Raw genomic sequence first — 16932 nt, forward strand, 5'->3', positions numbered from 1 at the left:
ATGCATGCATTGATAACTTAATATTTTTATGTGCAAAACTATCACATCATATTTATACTCATCACAAGGATATTTAGAATGATGAAATCACATTCATCAACATGATACATTCATTTGAAGCATATTTTCATGATACAATTTTACATTGAAGGCATAATCAAATTGAAAATAACTTCATGCAAGTATGAATACAACCACATCAAACTTGGCAATACAATCACTCATTCATACCACAACAATGTCAAACATGTACCTGCAGCAAACACACTCAAATATCCCACTAACTACTACCATGACTAGCATGAAATCTGAACTCCAAAAATAAGAGTGTTTCTATTTTTATACATTCAAATCATGCTCAGCATGATCTTCGAACTCCAGCAAAGCAATCCTAGATATTCACAACTAAGTGAGTGTGTGAATAGAAAAGTATTGCATCCAAGAAATTAAATAACATTTGATGTGTCTGCATCACTTACTCACCATGGGTATTTACTCGATTTGCATGAAAAGCCTTTGCATTTTTTTTTATTTCTTTTTGCATGACATTTTTAGCCGCATGCGATGCTTATCACTAAGCATCGCACAATTAGCTCAACTATGCACCTGCAAAGCACAAATGTACAAACGAAGGATTGGCCTATGGTGCCTTTTTTATGGGTGTGTCGTCGGCTGAAATGTTGGCTCACGACACGATACGGTGAGGCAAGTGGTGGACTACCATAGTCGTGCACTCTATGTGCGATGGATTGTCGCAGCTCACATGAAGCGGCGAAAGTTTGCTGGAAATCTAAAGGTGATTTCTCGTCTCAGCTTAGCGACCCCAGGTCAGGTGAGGCCACCCGCTGAGTTTAAGCATATCAATAAGCGGATGAAAAGAAACTTACAAGGATTCCCCTAGTAACGGCGAGTGAACCGGGAATAGCCCAACTTGAGAATTGGTAGGCTTCGCCTACCGAATTGTAGTCTATAGAAGCATCTTCATCGATGGACTAGACCCAAGTCCCCTAAAAGGGGGCCTCGAAGAGGGTGAGAGCCTAGTCGTGTCCGGACCTTGTCGCACCATGAGGCGTTGTCAACGAGTTGGGTTGTTTAGGGGTCGTCGGCACATGGCGGCATTGGTGCTTGGGGGTCGGCGGTGGTGGCACACGACGGCGGCGGTGCTCAGGAGTCGTCGGTGATAGCACACGACACATGGCGACGTCGGCGCTAGCGGCACACGGCGGCGAGAGATGGAGTGAGAGAAGGAGGAGGTGAAGGAGAGGGCGATGGGTGACGGACGACAGAATGAAACAGAAAGGAAAAAGAAAGGTCTCATATTAGGGTTTTACGAGAAATTTAACGACAGATTAGAGACGAAAAATTTTTATCGTAAACGCCATCGCAAATTTGCGATGGAGTAACGACAAAAAAATGATGTTGCTTATTCATTACGAAGTTGTGACAGAGTGTGAGATGAAATTTATCCATCGCTAATCCATCGCAAATTTGCGACAGCGTTTGCGAAGGAATTTTTCTGTCGCAAATTTTGCAACTATTTCCAATTTTATGAACGGATAGTTTTCTCTCGCTAATCCGTCGCAACGTTACGATGGATTATTTTCGTCGCTAAATATCATTTTTCTTGTAGTGACCTATGATTCTCTTATTGTCTCTCTCCTAATATATATATATATATATATATATATATATAGAGAGAGAGAGAGAGAGAGAGAGAAACTAGAATATATTTACCAACCAAATATGTTTGCTGGTATAAATCAAGATTTTTATAGTTTTCTTGCAAATCTAACCCCAAAGATGCATTCAACATGGTCCATTTGCTAGGAATCGACTATTGGATCATCATAATTGGATGATGAAATGTGATTTTTTATGCTTAAATATTTATAAAATTTCTAAGCCATTGATTTTCAACCCTTAAAAGATCCTTCTTATACATTGTAACTGGATGATCCATCCGCTTCTATAGAGCCAAACATCTAGATCACATCGGGTTAAATTTTTTGAAAAAAGTAAAAAAACTTATGAAAATCTTAGTTTATACCAGTAAACATTTTTTGTTGATAAACATATTTCAGTTACCCTATATATATATATATATATATATATATATATACTTGTTTCACATAGATTAAAAATAGTCATACTTTCCTTAGTTGTTGCTATGCTAACATCCTAACACTGACATCAGTGGCGGCCACGGTTAATGTTAATATGGCTTCAAGGGTTTAGCTTAATTATAGAAAGGAAGGCAACTGTGCATTCACATACGCCATAAAGTAGTTGGGATTTAAAATTTAGCACTTGTGATACGCTATTTTGGTGATAGCGACATTCAGGACACTCATCTTTTAAGTCGATGGTCATTCCTTGTGGTTGACCCCAAAAAACTGAGGTGGACACACATCACTACCCCCAAAACATTTTTTTTTCATCTTTTGCAGTTTGGATCATGTAACATTTGTATTTTGTAGGGAAGACATAAGGTAGTAGATTTATTTAGAGGTCAGCCAAGGACATGGTTAGCTCACTAATCAATTAATTATGTCAACCCTGTTTTCATACCTTTTGGGGGATTTCATTTATTCAAGTTATTTTGTACATGTGATCTATATCATTCATTTAGTGAATATTGATATTAAAATCACCAAAATCCGACTTGTGTGCAGAAGTTATTGGCCATTCAAAAAATAACAGTTGACAAAAAATAAAATTTTGTGATTTAAAAAAGCATATTATTTCATTGAAAAAATACAAACCAAGGGTCGATTCTTATTAAATTGATCATACTGAATCCATCTGTAAGGTCAGATTTAATGTGATCTACATCATTCATTTAGTGAAGATTGATATTTAAATCATCAAAATCCTACTTGTATGCAGAATTTGTTGGTGATTCAAAAAATGAACAGTTGACAAAAAATAAAATTTTGTGATTTAAAAACTTATATTATTTCATAAAAAAGTACAAACCAAGGGTCAATTCTTATTAAATCAATCATATTGAATCCATCTATAAGGTCAGATTTTTTTTCATACAAAACAGAGAAACCACCCGCGAAATCAGAGACCTAGTCACGCTGGCTAACCCTGTCGTATCATCGATGTCCCTATGGTGTAAACCCATGGCATGCTCCTTGCCCCTGGGGAGTTGCTAAGCTTCCTCAGGCTCATCAACTAGGTGGGCCTTGCCTTCATTAATGCAAGGGGCTGACACTTATGGAAATGGAACCCTGACCACCCGCCAAGTGGCCAAGCCCCCCCTTTACTATGCCAAAACCCTTTGGGGCTGATCATAACCATATTCGCATTCGATTATAATCAGATATGGTTTTGGCTTACCAAATGCAACTAAATGAAATCGAACTCAGTCAGATATAGGATAAAATCAGATTCATTGACATCCTTACTTCTATACCAACTTGTCTCTCTTTTCTCGACAAGTAGGTATTGGTGCATATCATGAGGGAGGCACTATCGGACCTGTTGGATCCGTATGAATCCATTTTTAATGTTTAGATTTATTTTTATTATTTATGCTTTATATTTGGATGTTAGATAGTGAAGTAGAATTCAAGATCCTAGGTAGAGTTTGGATTCATCTTGGATGTTGATTAGAATCGGAGTTCTCTTTTTTCTCTATAAATGTTCATTTTCAAAGGTTCTTGCAGGATGGATAATTGAATATTGAATAATTGTATTTTCTTTATTTTTTGCAAATTTTCTAATTTTCATTAGATCCTCCATAGTTAGCACAGTATATCTAAGGTAGCATAGATCATAGCATAATCTTTGATCTGCTTTGGAGCTTCCTTGGATCACACATAGGGATGTAAATATCTTGGATTCGGATCGAATGTGGCTGATACCATATTCAATTAATCCGATATTGGCTAAACAGATTCAGATTGGATGGTGAAAAGTACCAGATCCACTTTTTTACATATGTACATATATATCCATCAAAATCATACTTGTCGAATTCAATAGCAAAAAAGTCAAAACCATATCTGCATCCCATTATAATCGGATATGCTCGACTTACCAAATGCAACTAAATGGAATCAAATTCAGTTAGATATCCAATAAAACCAGATTTATTGGCATCCCTAATCACACATGAACATTAGGGATGACAGTGGACCAGGGCGGAAGCGGGAGACAAGGTTTCCACCCCTTCCCCAATCTCAAAATTATGTCCTCCATCCCCACCTTCATCCTTGCATGGGTTTTGATTTTAACCTCCATCCCCGCCTCCATTCCAGTTTCATGTCCTCCTTTCTCAGTCTAAACAGGACGAGGCGGGGCCCTGTTTCTTCCCGATTCATTGTCATCCCTAAAGGTATTTTAGTTATTTTATTAATGGGGATCAAAGACGGGGCAGGTCGGAGCGGAGGAAATGGTAAGTTCATCCCCACACGGGTTTTGATTTTAACCTCCATCCCTGGTCTAAACGGAGTGAGGTTCGGCAGGGCGGGCCCCATTTTTTCCGGGTCCACTCCCATCCGTAATGAACATTAACTTAAACCTTTCATTGCTTTTGAATTGAGCCTGCAATTATGCACGTTGAGTGAGTTTTTTGATAAATTGACTTAGAAAACATATATCTTGAATGATATCAAAGGGACTACCAATATCAGGATTTAGTGAGGATGGTGCTAGTGTGCACTGAATAAGCCTACTGTAGCCATCAAATCTGGAAATTGGACTTTTGAATATTGCTTTGTGTGGGGCCATGTTGGTGCAAAGATGATCTAACCCACCCTTACGTCTTGATTGTCATTTTTAGGGTTGATGGCTCAGCTGATTAGCTCATCCAAAGTGCATCAGCACCATGCTCATGTAATCAATGAGATGTGGGCCCCCCATTAAAGAGCTGTTAAATTCCAAAGACTGTGATTTAGCGCCAAAGATGAATGAGAATGATAGTTCACCTTTTATCATGAGTCTCTTCTTCCTAGTGGCCTATAATTTTAAAGGTAATTTATGTGGCTTACTATTCAAATATTTAAGATGAATGACTAAGCTTTTCAAGAACTTGCTCAAATGACCTAACTCCAGCTAACTCTTAAAGATGACAAATTTAACTTTTTTTCTTTTAATTATTTCATTCTTGTATACATATTAAAGGTAAAAGAGAAATTTTAAAGAAAAAAGAAACTAGCTGCCATTTGAGTAATTTCTTGAAAGGTTATATATTTAAATATTTAAAATCTAGACCCAAGGGGGTTGACGTAGTGGGATGGGGCCTAGACTGCAGTCTAGGTTCAAATCCCATGGGCATCACCCTACTCCCCCCCCCCTCAGCCGAAGTTTGATGACTCTACGGGGTCGAAGGGTAAGCCCTCAGAGTTTTACGCTGACATGGATAGCGACCGTAGTACCGCAGACTGAGCCGGCGCGGTTAAGTCTCTGCACCTGGGGTGGGGTAATTTTTCCAAGTAAAATTAAAAAAAAAAAATTTAAAATGTTGTGTGGTTAAATATAGCCTATATGTAAATAACCATAATTTTTAACATGGTTCGTCCACCACCTTGTTTTGCTGACAGCTTTGGGGGAAATTGTCACAATTTTACACAGGCCATAGGATTTTTGGCCCTACGTTTAGTGACACGATACAAAAACATGTGGGCAGGCCTATGACACCCATGGACCATCTGTTTTTATATTTGTAATAATTTTAATAGTTCTAATAGTATTTTCAATAACAAAAAAAAACTGTTCATATTTAAATTAAAAGTTTTTATGATTGAAAAAAAGAAACATATATCCTCATGTCTTTTTTTTAATATGAGTCCAGGACATATCAAAAATTTCTCAAGATTTTTAAGGTTTAACAATTCTGAGCGATTATAAGAAATCATTCCTCTGTTTGCCGATTTTTAGAAGAAAAACTTTGTTTAGTGGTTTTTAAAATTGTCAGTATCTCAGTTATGCATAAAGATCATGTGGCCAGTGGGGTGGTTGTGAGGGCATTGAGTCAAAGATGCTGGATCAAACCCAGTTGGTGCACGGGTGTGTCCATGGTTTTCAAAGGTGACCACGTAAAGCAGGGTGGCTATAGGCCCCACCCAGAGTTTTCCACGCTTTGGTGAAGGTTCTTCATCGTGGATAAAAAAAAAAAGCCAATGTTTATGGTGCTTTATGACAGTTGGGAGCTACCAACGACTCTCTTGGGAGCTCTCTAATGCATATAAATAGGGGTCGATCCCCTTTCTTGTATTTAATGCTTCTTTTAAGCATTTTGTTTGTAATAAATACTATGTTTTTTATATTGTGTCCCTTTTTAACCTTGAAGTCTTGTATTTGTAGTGCCTTAATGCTCTTGTATTGTCTTTTATTGGACTTGTGTTAGTGTTTTAGCACTTTGTATTTGTTTTTTGCATATGTAACCTCACTTGTGTCCCACCTTTCTCTTTCACCTTCCTTGACTCCACTCCGAACTGTGACCCCACAAGCCCTAAGGGCAAGTTGGCCTCTCTCTCTCTCTCTCTCTCTCTCTCTCTCTCTCTCTCTCTCTCTCTCTCTCTCTCTCTCTCTCTCTCGACTTTCTCTGTGGCCCTCAATGGCCCAACCCCACAGCAGCACAACCACATACCCATCGTCATCGGCCACCGTCCGAAGGCACCAAGGTGATCTTAATTAGAATTTTGGGTTTTTTGTTATTTTTTATCTTAATTAGTTTACGTATGAAAACTATGAAAGGTGTTTGTTAGGATTGAGGTTTTCATTTAATTTTTCTTTAAATAGTATGAATATTTAATTAGATTTTAGAGTTTTTTATTTTTTTAATAGCATTAGTTTTTTAGTTTGTTTTTAAATAAGATGAATAACTTTGGTTACCTATATCGAGAAAGACATATTTAACACTATTAGCAATTAATCAATTATGAATGATTTTAAAATTTTGAAAAATCAATGAGGCACATCGTAAAAGGTATTCGTTAAACTAAATATTTGAATTTTTTTTAAACATGTTAGTATGTTTGAGTTTTTTTTGTTCATTGGGTTGATGTTTTCATTTATTGACTTTATGATTAAGATAAATGGGTGAAAGACATAAAATTTATTAAATTTATTTGATGTTTCTTTTCATTTTAAGTAACTTGTACTTTTTTTAATTATTTATAAATATTTATGATGTTGTTTATAGATTTTTTAAAAGATTAACTAATTAATATTGGCTATCTATTTGTAAGATATTTGTATTTTTTGTCATATTTTATTGAATGCATTTCAAAATCGAAACTTGAGCTTAGTTACATTGTATTATTCATAAATGATACTTTTTTAGGCCTTTATATCAAAGGCTAAATTTTGAAGTATATATGCATGTTATGTTATTAAATAAATTTATTTATAACTAAAAATATGTTGTTTAGTTTCAAATAAGGTTCCTAATTATGAATATGATACTTTATAGTTTCTTAATTTTCTTTATCCACTTGCTAATTTAGTTTATTGTCATAGAAAATATTATTATTTTTTTACTATCTTGGCTCCGCCCTTGGAGAGGGCATATTAGGTGATTTGTAAGGAAGTGATTTGACATCTTCTGAATCGTCTCACAAGAACTTCATGGTCTTTCTACGTATTGTAGACTTTGAGGATGCCAAGTCATTTTTTCTAAAAAGTGATTTTGGTAGATCACTTGCTCTCGAAGGCCTAAGTGCCTTGTTAGATAGTCAGCTCAATTACTGAATCATGCCTCTTACAATTATTAGCTATCGGAAAAGTAAAGTATGCATGACTATCTACCACGTAAGAAAATAAGTCTTGCTAAGTAGTCAGGCATGATGACCGGACAGTCCGAACAACTACAATAATAAATAATAACAAGAGCAATCCTATTCATCCCATGCATCCATGAATGTGTACACGGTTGGAAACTGGACCACAAGGGTGCTACTGATCAGCACATGAAATATGACCAAGTTCATGAATTAATTATATCCTAAAAAGTTCCACTCAAGATATATGTCATGTTTGATATGAAACCTGATGCACCCTAGTTCAAGATAAGTATAGGTTAGAACATAGGGATGGCAGTGGACCAGGACGGGGAGGAGAAGGTCTCCACCCCGCCCATTGCTCATTTCATATGTTCAAATGAGCCCTATTTTTTCAGTTCTTTCATTGTTGTTGCCTTTCATTATTAGAAGAAAAAGAGGACAAAAATGAGAGAAATAGGAGCTCGCACAGCTCGTTAGAGGAAGGAGAGGAGAGATTCGAGAGAGAGTTTTATGTTAGGGTTAGAAAAAATAATATATATAAGATTTTATAATATGTATAAGGGTATAATAATAATAGTTTCTTTAATGGAGATAAGGGGGCAAGACGAGGCTGGGCGGGAGAAAGAGTAAGTTCATCCCCACACGGGTTTTGATTTTAACCATCATCCCCGATTCATTCCCCATTTCATGTCCTCCATCATCAGTCCAAATGGGACGTGGTGGGGCGGGACCCTATTTCCTCCATTCCACTGCCTTCCCTAATTGAAACACTCCATTGATGTGCATTGGTGATTAATAAGTAAATCACAAGTTTGTTGCTTATAATAGCATATAGGGGAGCAAACGAATAAGATCTAGAACAACTAATGCATAGAGAGTCATATTCGGATTAGAAACAACTAAAAATTACAAAACCTCTATCCGGTATCCAACCCATTTGCATCCCTAGTACTACTAGGGATGACTATGGATCGGGCCGAGTGTGGGAGACAAGGTCTCCACCCCCCGCACCATTTCAAAATTTTGCCCTTCATCCCTGCCTCCATCCTTGCAAAGGTTTTGATTTTAACCTCCATCCCCAGTCCATTTCTCGTTTCATGTCTTCATTCTTTGTCCAAACAAGGTGACGTGGGGTGAGGCCCCATTTCTCTCTTATCCACTGCTAAACCTAATCTCGGCCGTCACCCTTATATGGCAGGGGGGACTTTAGACCTCTACCCCTGCCCCATTAGAAGAAAGAGAAGAAAGAGAGAAAAGAAATGGGATCAATGAGAGAAAGAGTTTTATGTTAAAGTTGAATATATATATATATATATATATATATATATATATATATATATATATATATATATATATATGATTTTATGATATATAAGAGTATAATAATAATTTCCTTAATGAGGATCCGGGATGAAGCAAGGCGGGGCAAGAGTAAGTCCATCTCCTCCTCTGTTCTTGCATGGGTTTTGATTTTAACTTTCATCCTTAGTTCATTCCTCGTTTCATATCCTCCATCCCGGGTCCAAGGCTGGTTACCATCTCTCCCTGCTAAAACAATCTTTCTGCATCTTTTCTAAAAAAAATCCTACGTCTTTGGCATACTAGTTCTCGATTTGGACAAAATAATCTATTTGCATGGTGCAATTGAATCTAGAGATTCGAAGATGAGCATGTTATATGAGGATAATGATATGATAATAAAGGGTAAAAATGATATTTTATCTGTACTGTACTATAGCGTGCAATGTTGATAACCTCTTCTAGTGGTCAATGGTGACTGAAGGTGATCGTGGGGCATGATTATGTCATGAGAGAGAAAGAGATCCTCTTTAACAAGATTCAAGGGAAAATGAGCAAAAACAATTACAGCTATCAATCATAATCACAGCGTTTACTTTTTCGTGTTCTACTAACCTTGAGAAAGTATAATGATTGGGATTCACAACCATAAGATTCAAGAATCACATGGCTGGCAAAGTAAACATGACTTAGAGGTCCATCTAGTTTGTGAATTTTATACCAGACCCAGGCCCGACACGAGTTCCAATTAAGACCTGTAATTTTTCAATGTAAAAATGATAAAAAAATATCATTTTACCGGGTATGACCTGGGTCTGGTTAATGTATTTCTTATCGGGTCCAGGTATGGTTTCTCTTATGATGGGTCTGATTAGACTCAGGTCCAGACCCAATACCATTCCCGAAAATCAGGACTAGTTCTGGTTCCACCTGGGTCCAAACCAAACCCGACCCGTCAGAGCCCCTGTTGGCAATCCTGCCTCTTTGATACCATGAACGGGTGGCTTAAACAAAGTTGAAGACCTCTCTCTTAGGGTACCTGCTCCTTTCAAAAAAACATGATTCAGAATCACTTTCTAATTTGCTTGAGATTCAGAATCACATTGGGTTTCATGTCATTTTGAATCTCAAGCAAATTAGAAAGTGACTCGCATTTGCAAAGGCAAATGAGATTCACCTTCTCACAGCTGAACTTTTTATGTTCTGCTGCTTATACAAATCAGATTCACTTTCTCGTTCAAATGAGAAAGTAAATCAGAATGATCCAACCGAACATACCTTTTGTTGGAAATTTGTTTTTAGATTTTTCTTGTGAACAAGCATTCTGCTATATATAATCAAGGATTTGATGGTTGTTTGACTAACCTATTATAGGATTCCATAATTGTATTTGGAATCATGGGGAGAGGCCTATACTATAAACCAAGATCACCCTTTCTTATTTTATCTGACTCATATAATTTGTGAACTCAATATTTGAATTTCTTCTTGTTTTTACTTTTCTGTTTTTTTTGTTATATATCACAAACCTGTCTCTCAGAAAAATCTTAATGCAGCTCATGGTAGATTAGTTAGTATTAAAAATCAGTTGTCAGTGATAGTAGTTATCAAACTTGTGGAGAGATGATAATATATGAAGAAAACTCGATTTTTAGTACTGTCTTTTGCAAATTAAAACATTAGAATAAGTAGAAATAATTTGTTTGTTTGTTTTTAACTATTTTAGTTTTAATATATTTCAATTATTTATCATGATACTTACACTTTATCGCCTCGATACTTATGCCACGCTTTATAAATCGTGTTATGCTTCGCCTCGCCTCAACGCCTCTAACAACATTGGACCTTAGGTCCCTATTTGACAGTTTTCAGGCAAAGTTTGGCTCATATTTGAAATTTAAGAAATGTGTGACCCATATTTAAAATTCGGAGCAAAAGGTTGGCCCCTAAATGATTTTTTTTTTTTCACAATGAAAACCCCTACCACATTGGCAGACATTCGGTTTCTAAAACCATTGAGGTCTCTTTCCCACTGGAGAGTATACCTAACTTTCATCTGGCGGCAAAGGATACCCTCCATGGGTTTCGAACCATCGTTGTCCCATGTTAGATGACAAACTATGGTTGCCACTAGCAAGGATGGCTCTACTCTTGTTGGCAGCTCCTAGTTTTCTGACATGCACCAAGTGTATCAATCTTTACTAAGGGGAGCTCTGCCTGGTTGATAGGAGCTGTTAGTGCAAGTCTCCTTGTGGTAGAACGTAGGTTCAAACCCCAGTGGTACGTTGAATAATAACTGGTGGGGGTCTGCCTAACTCCAGCCTGCCTTTAAAAAAAAAAAGTGCATCTTCAACCAGACTCTTGGGAAATAGAAATACAGTTGCACAAATCTAATGCATTCTGGAGCGAATTAATATCGACTTAATAAAGAAAAAAGTTTTTTTTTTTACATAAACAACTAATGAGTAACCTCTTTCGTCAAACAGGTAAAATGTCCAACATAAATCAGATACTTTTTGTGCCACTGATTACGAGCATGATCAGCGCACCAAAAAAATAACCTTTTTACAGTTTTTAGCAACAGTCTTGACCGTCGCTAAAAAAACCCTTTTTTCCAATTTTTTTAATGCATGGCACAAGGATGCGTCTCTAAGCCTTGTTCAACGAAAACTCATTCAATGAAACAGGTTTTCAAACAACTAATTATTTATTTCTCAATATAATTGTCAACCCAAATAGGTCACCTAAGTGGTAACGGGTCTAGCCTCAAAAGGGTTTGGCATAGTGGGCTAGGCAGACGATCTAAGTTCGAATTTTATGGGTGTCACCCCTTGTGCAAGACACAACATGGCGACTCCCTTGGGGCAAAGGGTAAGCCCACAAAGTTTTATACTGTCAGGACAGTGATAGTAAGTATGACAGGCAGAGCCAACACGGCTAGGTCTTTGATCCTGGATGACAGTTTCTCTCTCTCTCTCTCTCTCTCTCTCTCTCTCTCTCTCTATATATATATATATATATATATATATATAGAGAGAGAGAGAGAGACTATAACCATCAACATTACGATACGAAAACAGGTTCAACCAACATTGAACCTACCGGGAAACCAAACACAGGCACAAGACATGCCAAGGAGCCCCAAAAAGGAAAAAAAGAAAAGTAGAGATGCAAGGAGAAAAGGAAGAGAGAGAGAGAGAGAGAGAGGCACACCATTTGGGTTAGTATGGGCAAGTGCTCACTCTGGCCCATATGTAGGTCTGCCCCCTACCAACGGGGGCTTCGCTTGTCTGGTATGAGCAGCTAGTGCACATCACCTTGTGTTGGGACGTTGCAGGTTCAAAACCCAATGGTATAGTTGTGTATAACTGGTAGGAGTCTGTCTAACCCCAGCTTGCCTTTCAAAAAGTTCTGCTCCTGATTGCAGATACACTTTAAGTTATGTGGGTTAGGTTTAGAATTTCATTTTCTTGACATATGACCCGAACCTGACAACTTGTTACTTGAGTGAGTTTGGGTGCAGCATTGTGGGTTGGATACCAACTCATTGACACGGCATGGATAGGGATGTAAATGGGGTGGGTTCAGATGAAGGCAGCCCTGAACCCGGACAAATCAGATATTGCATAGTCCGATTCAGATACATATTGATGGGATAAGCTAACAGCAATTCCGGATCTGATAACTTAAATGGCTAAGAGGATAAAGCATTTTACATACATTCATATTTGAATCTGTCAAATTCGGATTCAAATTGGATTCAGTTGTATTACTCGATACCATATTTGGATCTGGGTACTAATTGAACACTGATTTTGCTGTTGAATTCGACTAGACCGGATTTAGATTCGTTCAGATATCCAATCTGAACCCGAACAGATGACAACATACAGATGCCAGTGTGCCAGCAATCTATGTATCAGATGTGATAAGAGGCAACAGGCAGGGCAGAGTCATAGTATTAATTAATTAAAAAAAGGCTTACAAGGGCTTCACTTCCTAGCCATCCATCCGACATGAGATGATCACTGCTCACAGATGGAATCCCTTGTTTCAAAGTCGAAGCTGGGTGTACTCCTGGGTGGGCAGGAGGGTCTTCAAGAGTTTTAGCAATAAGGATGGCAGTGGATCGGGGGAAAATGGGGCCCTGCCCCGCCTCGCCCCGTTTGGACCGGGGATGGTACCCCCACACCACACACACACACACACACCTGTGGATTTTGAACTTGTGACATCCTGTCAACTTGGTGACATTCACAAGTCACCTACCAGATGAGCAGAGCCCTTGCAGGCATAATGTGGACACAAATATCAGTCGCTGTTTGAAAATCTCCAAAATCTATTGTGAGATTTTCGTAAACCAATATAATCTTGAAAATTGTGAAAATATCAGTTATGTTGAAAATATCATGTTTTTTTCATGATATTATTGTGTTATTAACGTGATATTTATGTTTTTATATATTTTATATTTTGCTTATTTTTTAGATATAGTTGTTACGCTTTTTAAATTTAAATATAATATTTTTCAGGATAAAAATACTTTTTTAAAATTTATCGCTAGATTTTCCCTTGCTGAGAAAAAACAGATGGTATTTATGAAACAGGTGGATATTGATTTAGTATCATCCTCAAAATTTGATTTTATTGTTCCCAAGTTATCCTGAAAATTTATTGATTTCTATACCATCGTCGCCCCCAATGCCACAACAAAACTGATTCAACTTGTGAAAAAAGGAGATCAGACTTTGGAGAAGAGAGGAAATTCTTAATGTGTATACATTTGAGAACCGGCACAAATTTAATGTCAAAACTCATAAACTTAAAATCCAAAACTGTACATAGAATTTTAAATTAACTAGAACAAAGTTTAAGAGTATTTTTTTGGAAATTTTCAATCCTTAAACCGGCTTTTGAGCTAAGATGAAAACATAGGTGCCAATTTGAAAATTACCCCAGAAAGAGAACTTAAATCAGTCAAAGCTTATATTTGGATTCACAGGACCAACTACCCTTGTTATATTTGAACGCTTATGAGACCTCACCTCATTTCTTTTTCATGGATGAAATGGCAAAATCGGGACCGTTTAATCTTGCTACCTCTACATTATCAATAACCTAGATTAGGAAATGGTGCAAATTCATGTGAAGAAACCATGCAACAAGGTAAGCAAACCCTCTTAGCCCTCTTGCATGCATGCACCAGCCTTAAGCAAGCAAAGCAAATACATTGCCAGGTGATAACCAAAAACCTGGCTCAAGAGGTTACTTTGCTTAACAAGTTGTTGTCCTTATATGCCATTTCTGATGATGGTGATCTTGATTATGCTTGCACCCTTTTCTCTCACATTGACCAACCTAATGTCCTCATGTGGAATGTCATGATCAGAGGGCACTCCCTATACAACAAACCAGAACAAACCCTCTTGCTCTTCAGGGGAATGCAGCAAGCAGGCTTGTCGCCGAACAATTACACATACCCGTTTGTTCTAAAATCATGTGCGCTGCTTTCAGAGATGAATCATGGGGAGGGGATCCACGGACATGTGATGAAGAGCGGGTTTGAGATGGATGTGTTTGTTTCCAGTGCTTTGCTTCATCTATATGCTTCATGGGGAAGAATGGAATCGGCACGCCGTTTGTTTGTTCAAATGCCTGAAAGAAATGTTGTCTCATGGACTACCATGATTGCTGGATATGCACATTGGGGTAATGGTAGTGATGCCATAAGAGTCTTCAAAGAGATGCAGCTCAGTAACATCCAGCCTAACCACGTCACACTAGTGAATGTCCTCGCAGCCTGCGGGCAAAGTGGGGATTTGGAATTGGGGAGATTCGTCCATGCTTACATTGGGAGAAGTGGGATAGAGAAGGATGTTGTTTTAGAGACTGCCCTTGTGGACATGTATGCCAAATGTGGTAGACCGGATGTTTCTCGTCAACTGTTTGATGAAATGCGTGATCGAAATGTTGTCTCTTGGAATACAATGATTGGTGCATACAATCAAGCAAGCCAGCATAAGAAGGCCATAAGGCTCTTCCATGAAATGAAACTCACAGGCATACAACCAGATAAAGTGACCTTGTTGGGAGTCTTGACCGCATCTGCACAGCTTGGAGACCGAGGTTTAGGTCAAGGAATTCATGCTTACATTGACAAGAATAACTTTGATAAAGATGGAGCTGTTGGTACTTCTCTCATAGATATGTATTTCAAGAATGGAGATACAGATAGTGCAATTCAAGTCTTCCATGACATCTTGCACAAAGATGTATTCACATGGACCGCTATGATTACAGGGTTGGCCATGCATGGACAGGGCAAAGGTGCACTCGATCTCTTTGAGGAAATGCTAAGAGCAGGGATCAAACCAGATGAGGTCACATACATGGGAGTCCTCTCTGCATGTAGCCATGCAGGTTTGGTGGAGAAAGGCTGTGAATATTTCGATTGCATGACAACTATGCATGGAATCACACCTACAGATGAGCATTATGGTTGCATCATTGATCTTCTTAGTCGTGCTGGCCTCCTAGAAGAGGCAGAGAAGCTATTGGAATCAATACCAGTGAGACCAAATCTTGCAATATACAGTGCTCTGCTAAGTGGTTGTAGGATCCACAGCAATGCAGATATAGCCCAACACATCACAAAAAGAATTGTTGAGCTGAATCCTCAGAGGGGGGGTGTCCATGTGCTTCTCTCAAATGTCTATGCTAAAGAAGGTAGGTGGCATAATGTGAAGCTGGCTAGAGAATTAATGAAAGAGAAGGGAATAAAGAAGTCTCCTGGGTGTAGCTTGATTGACGGAAATGCTGACAGCCTATGACAATCTGGACAAAACAAAGACAGTGCGAGAGTCACAAGATGTTGCCAGTATCTCCTTGGTTTGGAATAGGGTGTTGCCCTTTATTCCATGCTGACTGTTAGGACAGATGCTATATGGTCACGGGATTCCGAGAGAAGCTTGTCATAATTGTAACAAATAGAAATAAAATATATCAAGGCAACATGTAAATTGGAAATCTTGGTTCAGGAATGAGGCTTCATGACATAGTTTATATTCGGCAGCTTGTGCTTGCCCGCAATCATGAGATTTGAGAATTTGAAGCACTACAAACGGGAAAGGAAAAAAAGCATTAGATTCAGTACTTAGGGGACGAGTGTTCTTTTGTGTGAGAAACATGTTGAAGCAAGCTTGTTCAAGCCTTCTAAGGGATGTTATGAATACTGTGGATGAACGTGGATCTAATGAAGATTTAAATGACAGGTCTGCAACTCAGTAAAGAGGAAGTGATCTGTCTATTCTGAAGATTAACTGCAAGCAACACATCCTGTTGTTTATAGAAGTAAACGTCTGCTGATTCTGATATCATGAAAAACATATTGAAACTTAGTTTAAGAGGAGATCTAACTGTCAATATGCTGCCCCCTTATAATGTATAGTAATGCCCACAGTGGATTCAATAATCTGATGTCATTTTGAAATGTTCTCTCTCTGGTTGTTTCTGCAAGAAATTAGGTAAACCAATCATGACTGGACCAACATAACAGTTAACCCAACTCAAGAATGAGGTTCATCAACAAAAATGTGACAAGCTAACGTCTTTTCTCATTGCTTCTATTGTTATTGCTTGGTTAGATTAAGGTTCCAGCATAACTTATTTGTTCCTGGGAAGGTGTGTAATTGAAGTTGAACTATTATTAGGTCAAGATCTTAGTTCACGTTGAGTTACGTTCCAACTTGTGGGCATGAATAGGCTGGTAATAATATGTAAGAACTTTCATGGATTTTGGCAGTATTTATGTAACCTGATTTTAATATTTAAGAGATATCTTAGTTGTCTTGGTTGATGAAACCCATGAAACTTTTGTTGTCAACTTCATATCTATTGA

At 37.9% G+C, this 16932-nt stretch overlaps 1 protein-coding gene across 1 annotated transcript; it reads left to right on the plus strand.

The window, feature by feature from the left end:
* Positions 1 to 14191: 14191 nt before the first annotated feature.
* LOC149829016 (putative pentatricopeptide repeat-containing protein At3g05240) lies at positions 14192 to 15865 on the plus strand. The gene has a single exon (XM_090017197.1). The coding sequence runs from the start codon at positions 14192 to 14194 to the stop codon at positions 15863 to 15865; it is 1674 nt and encodes a 557-aa protein (XP_089873323.1).
* Positions 15866 to 16932: the final 1067 nt, after the last annotated feature.

The sequence above is a fragment of the Nuphar pumila genome, chromosome 9, assembly GCF_984573655.1.
Source record: "Nuphar pumila chromosome 9, dmNupPumi1.hap1.1, whole genome shotgun sequence".
NCBI lineage: Eukaryota > Viridiplantae > Streptophyta > Magnoliopsida > Nymphaeales > Nymphaeaceae > Nuphar > Nuphar pumila.

What these genes read in the sequence shown, in the direction of transcription:
- LOC149829016 (XM_090017197.1), top strand. Translation starts at nt 14,192, where the DNA reads ATGCAACAAGGTAAGCAAACCCTCTTAGCCCTCTTGCATGCATGCACC.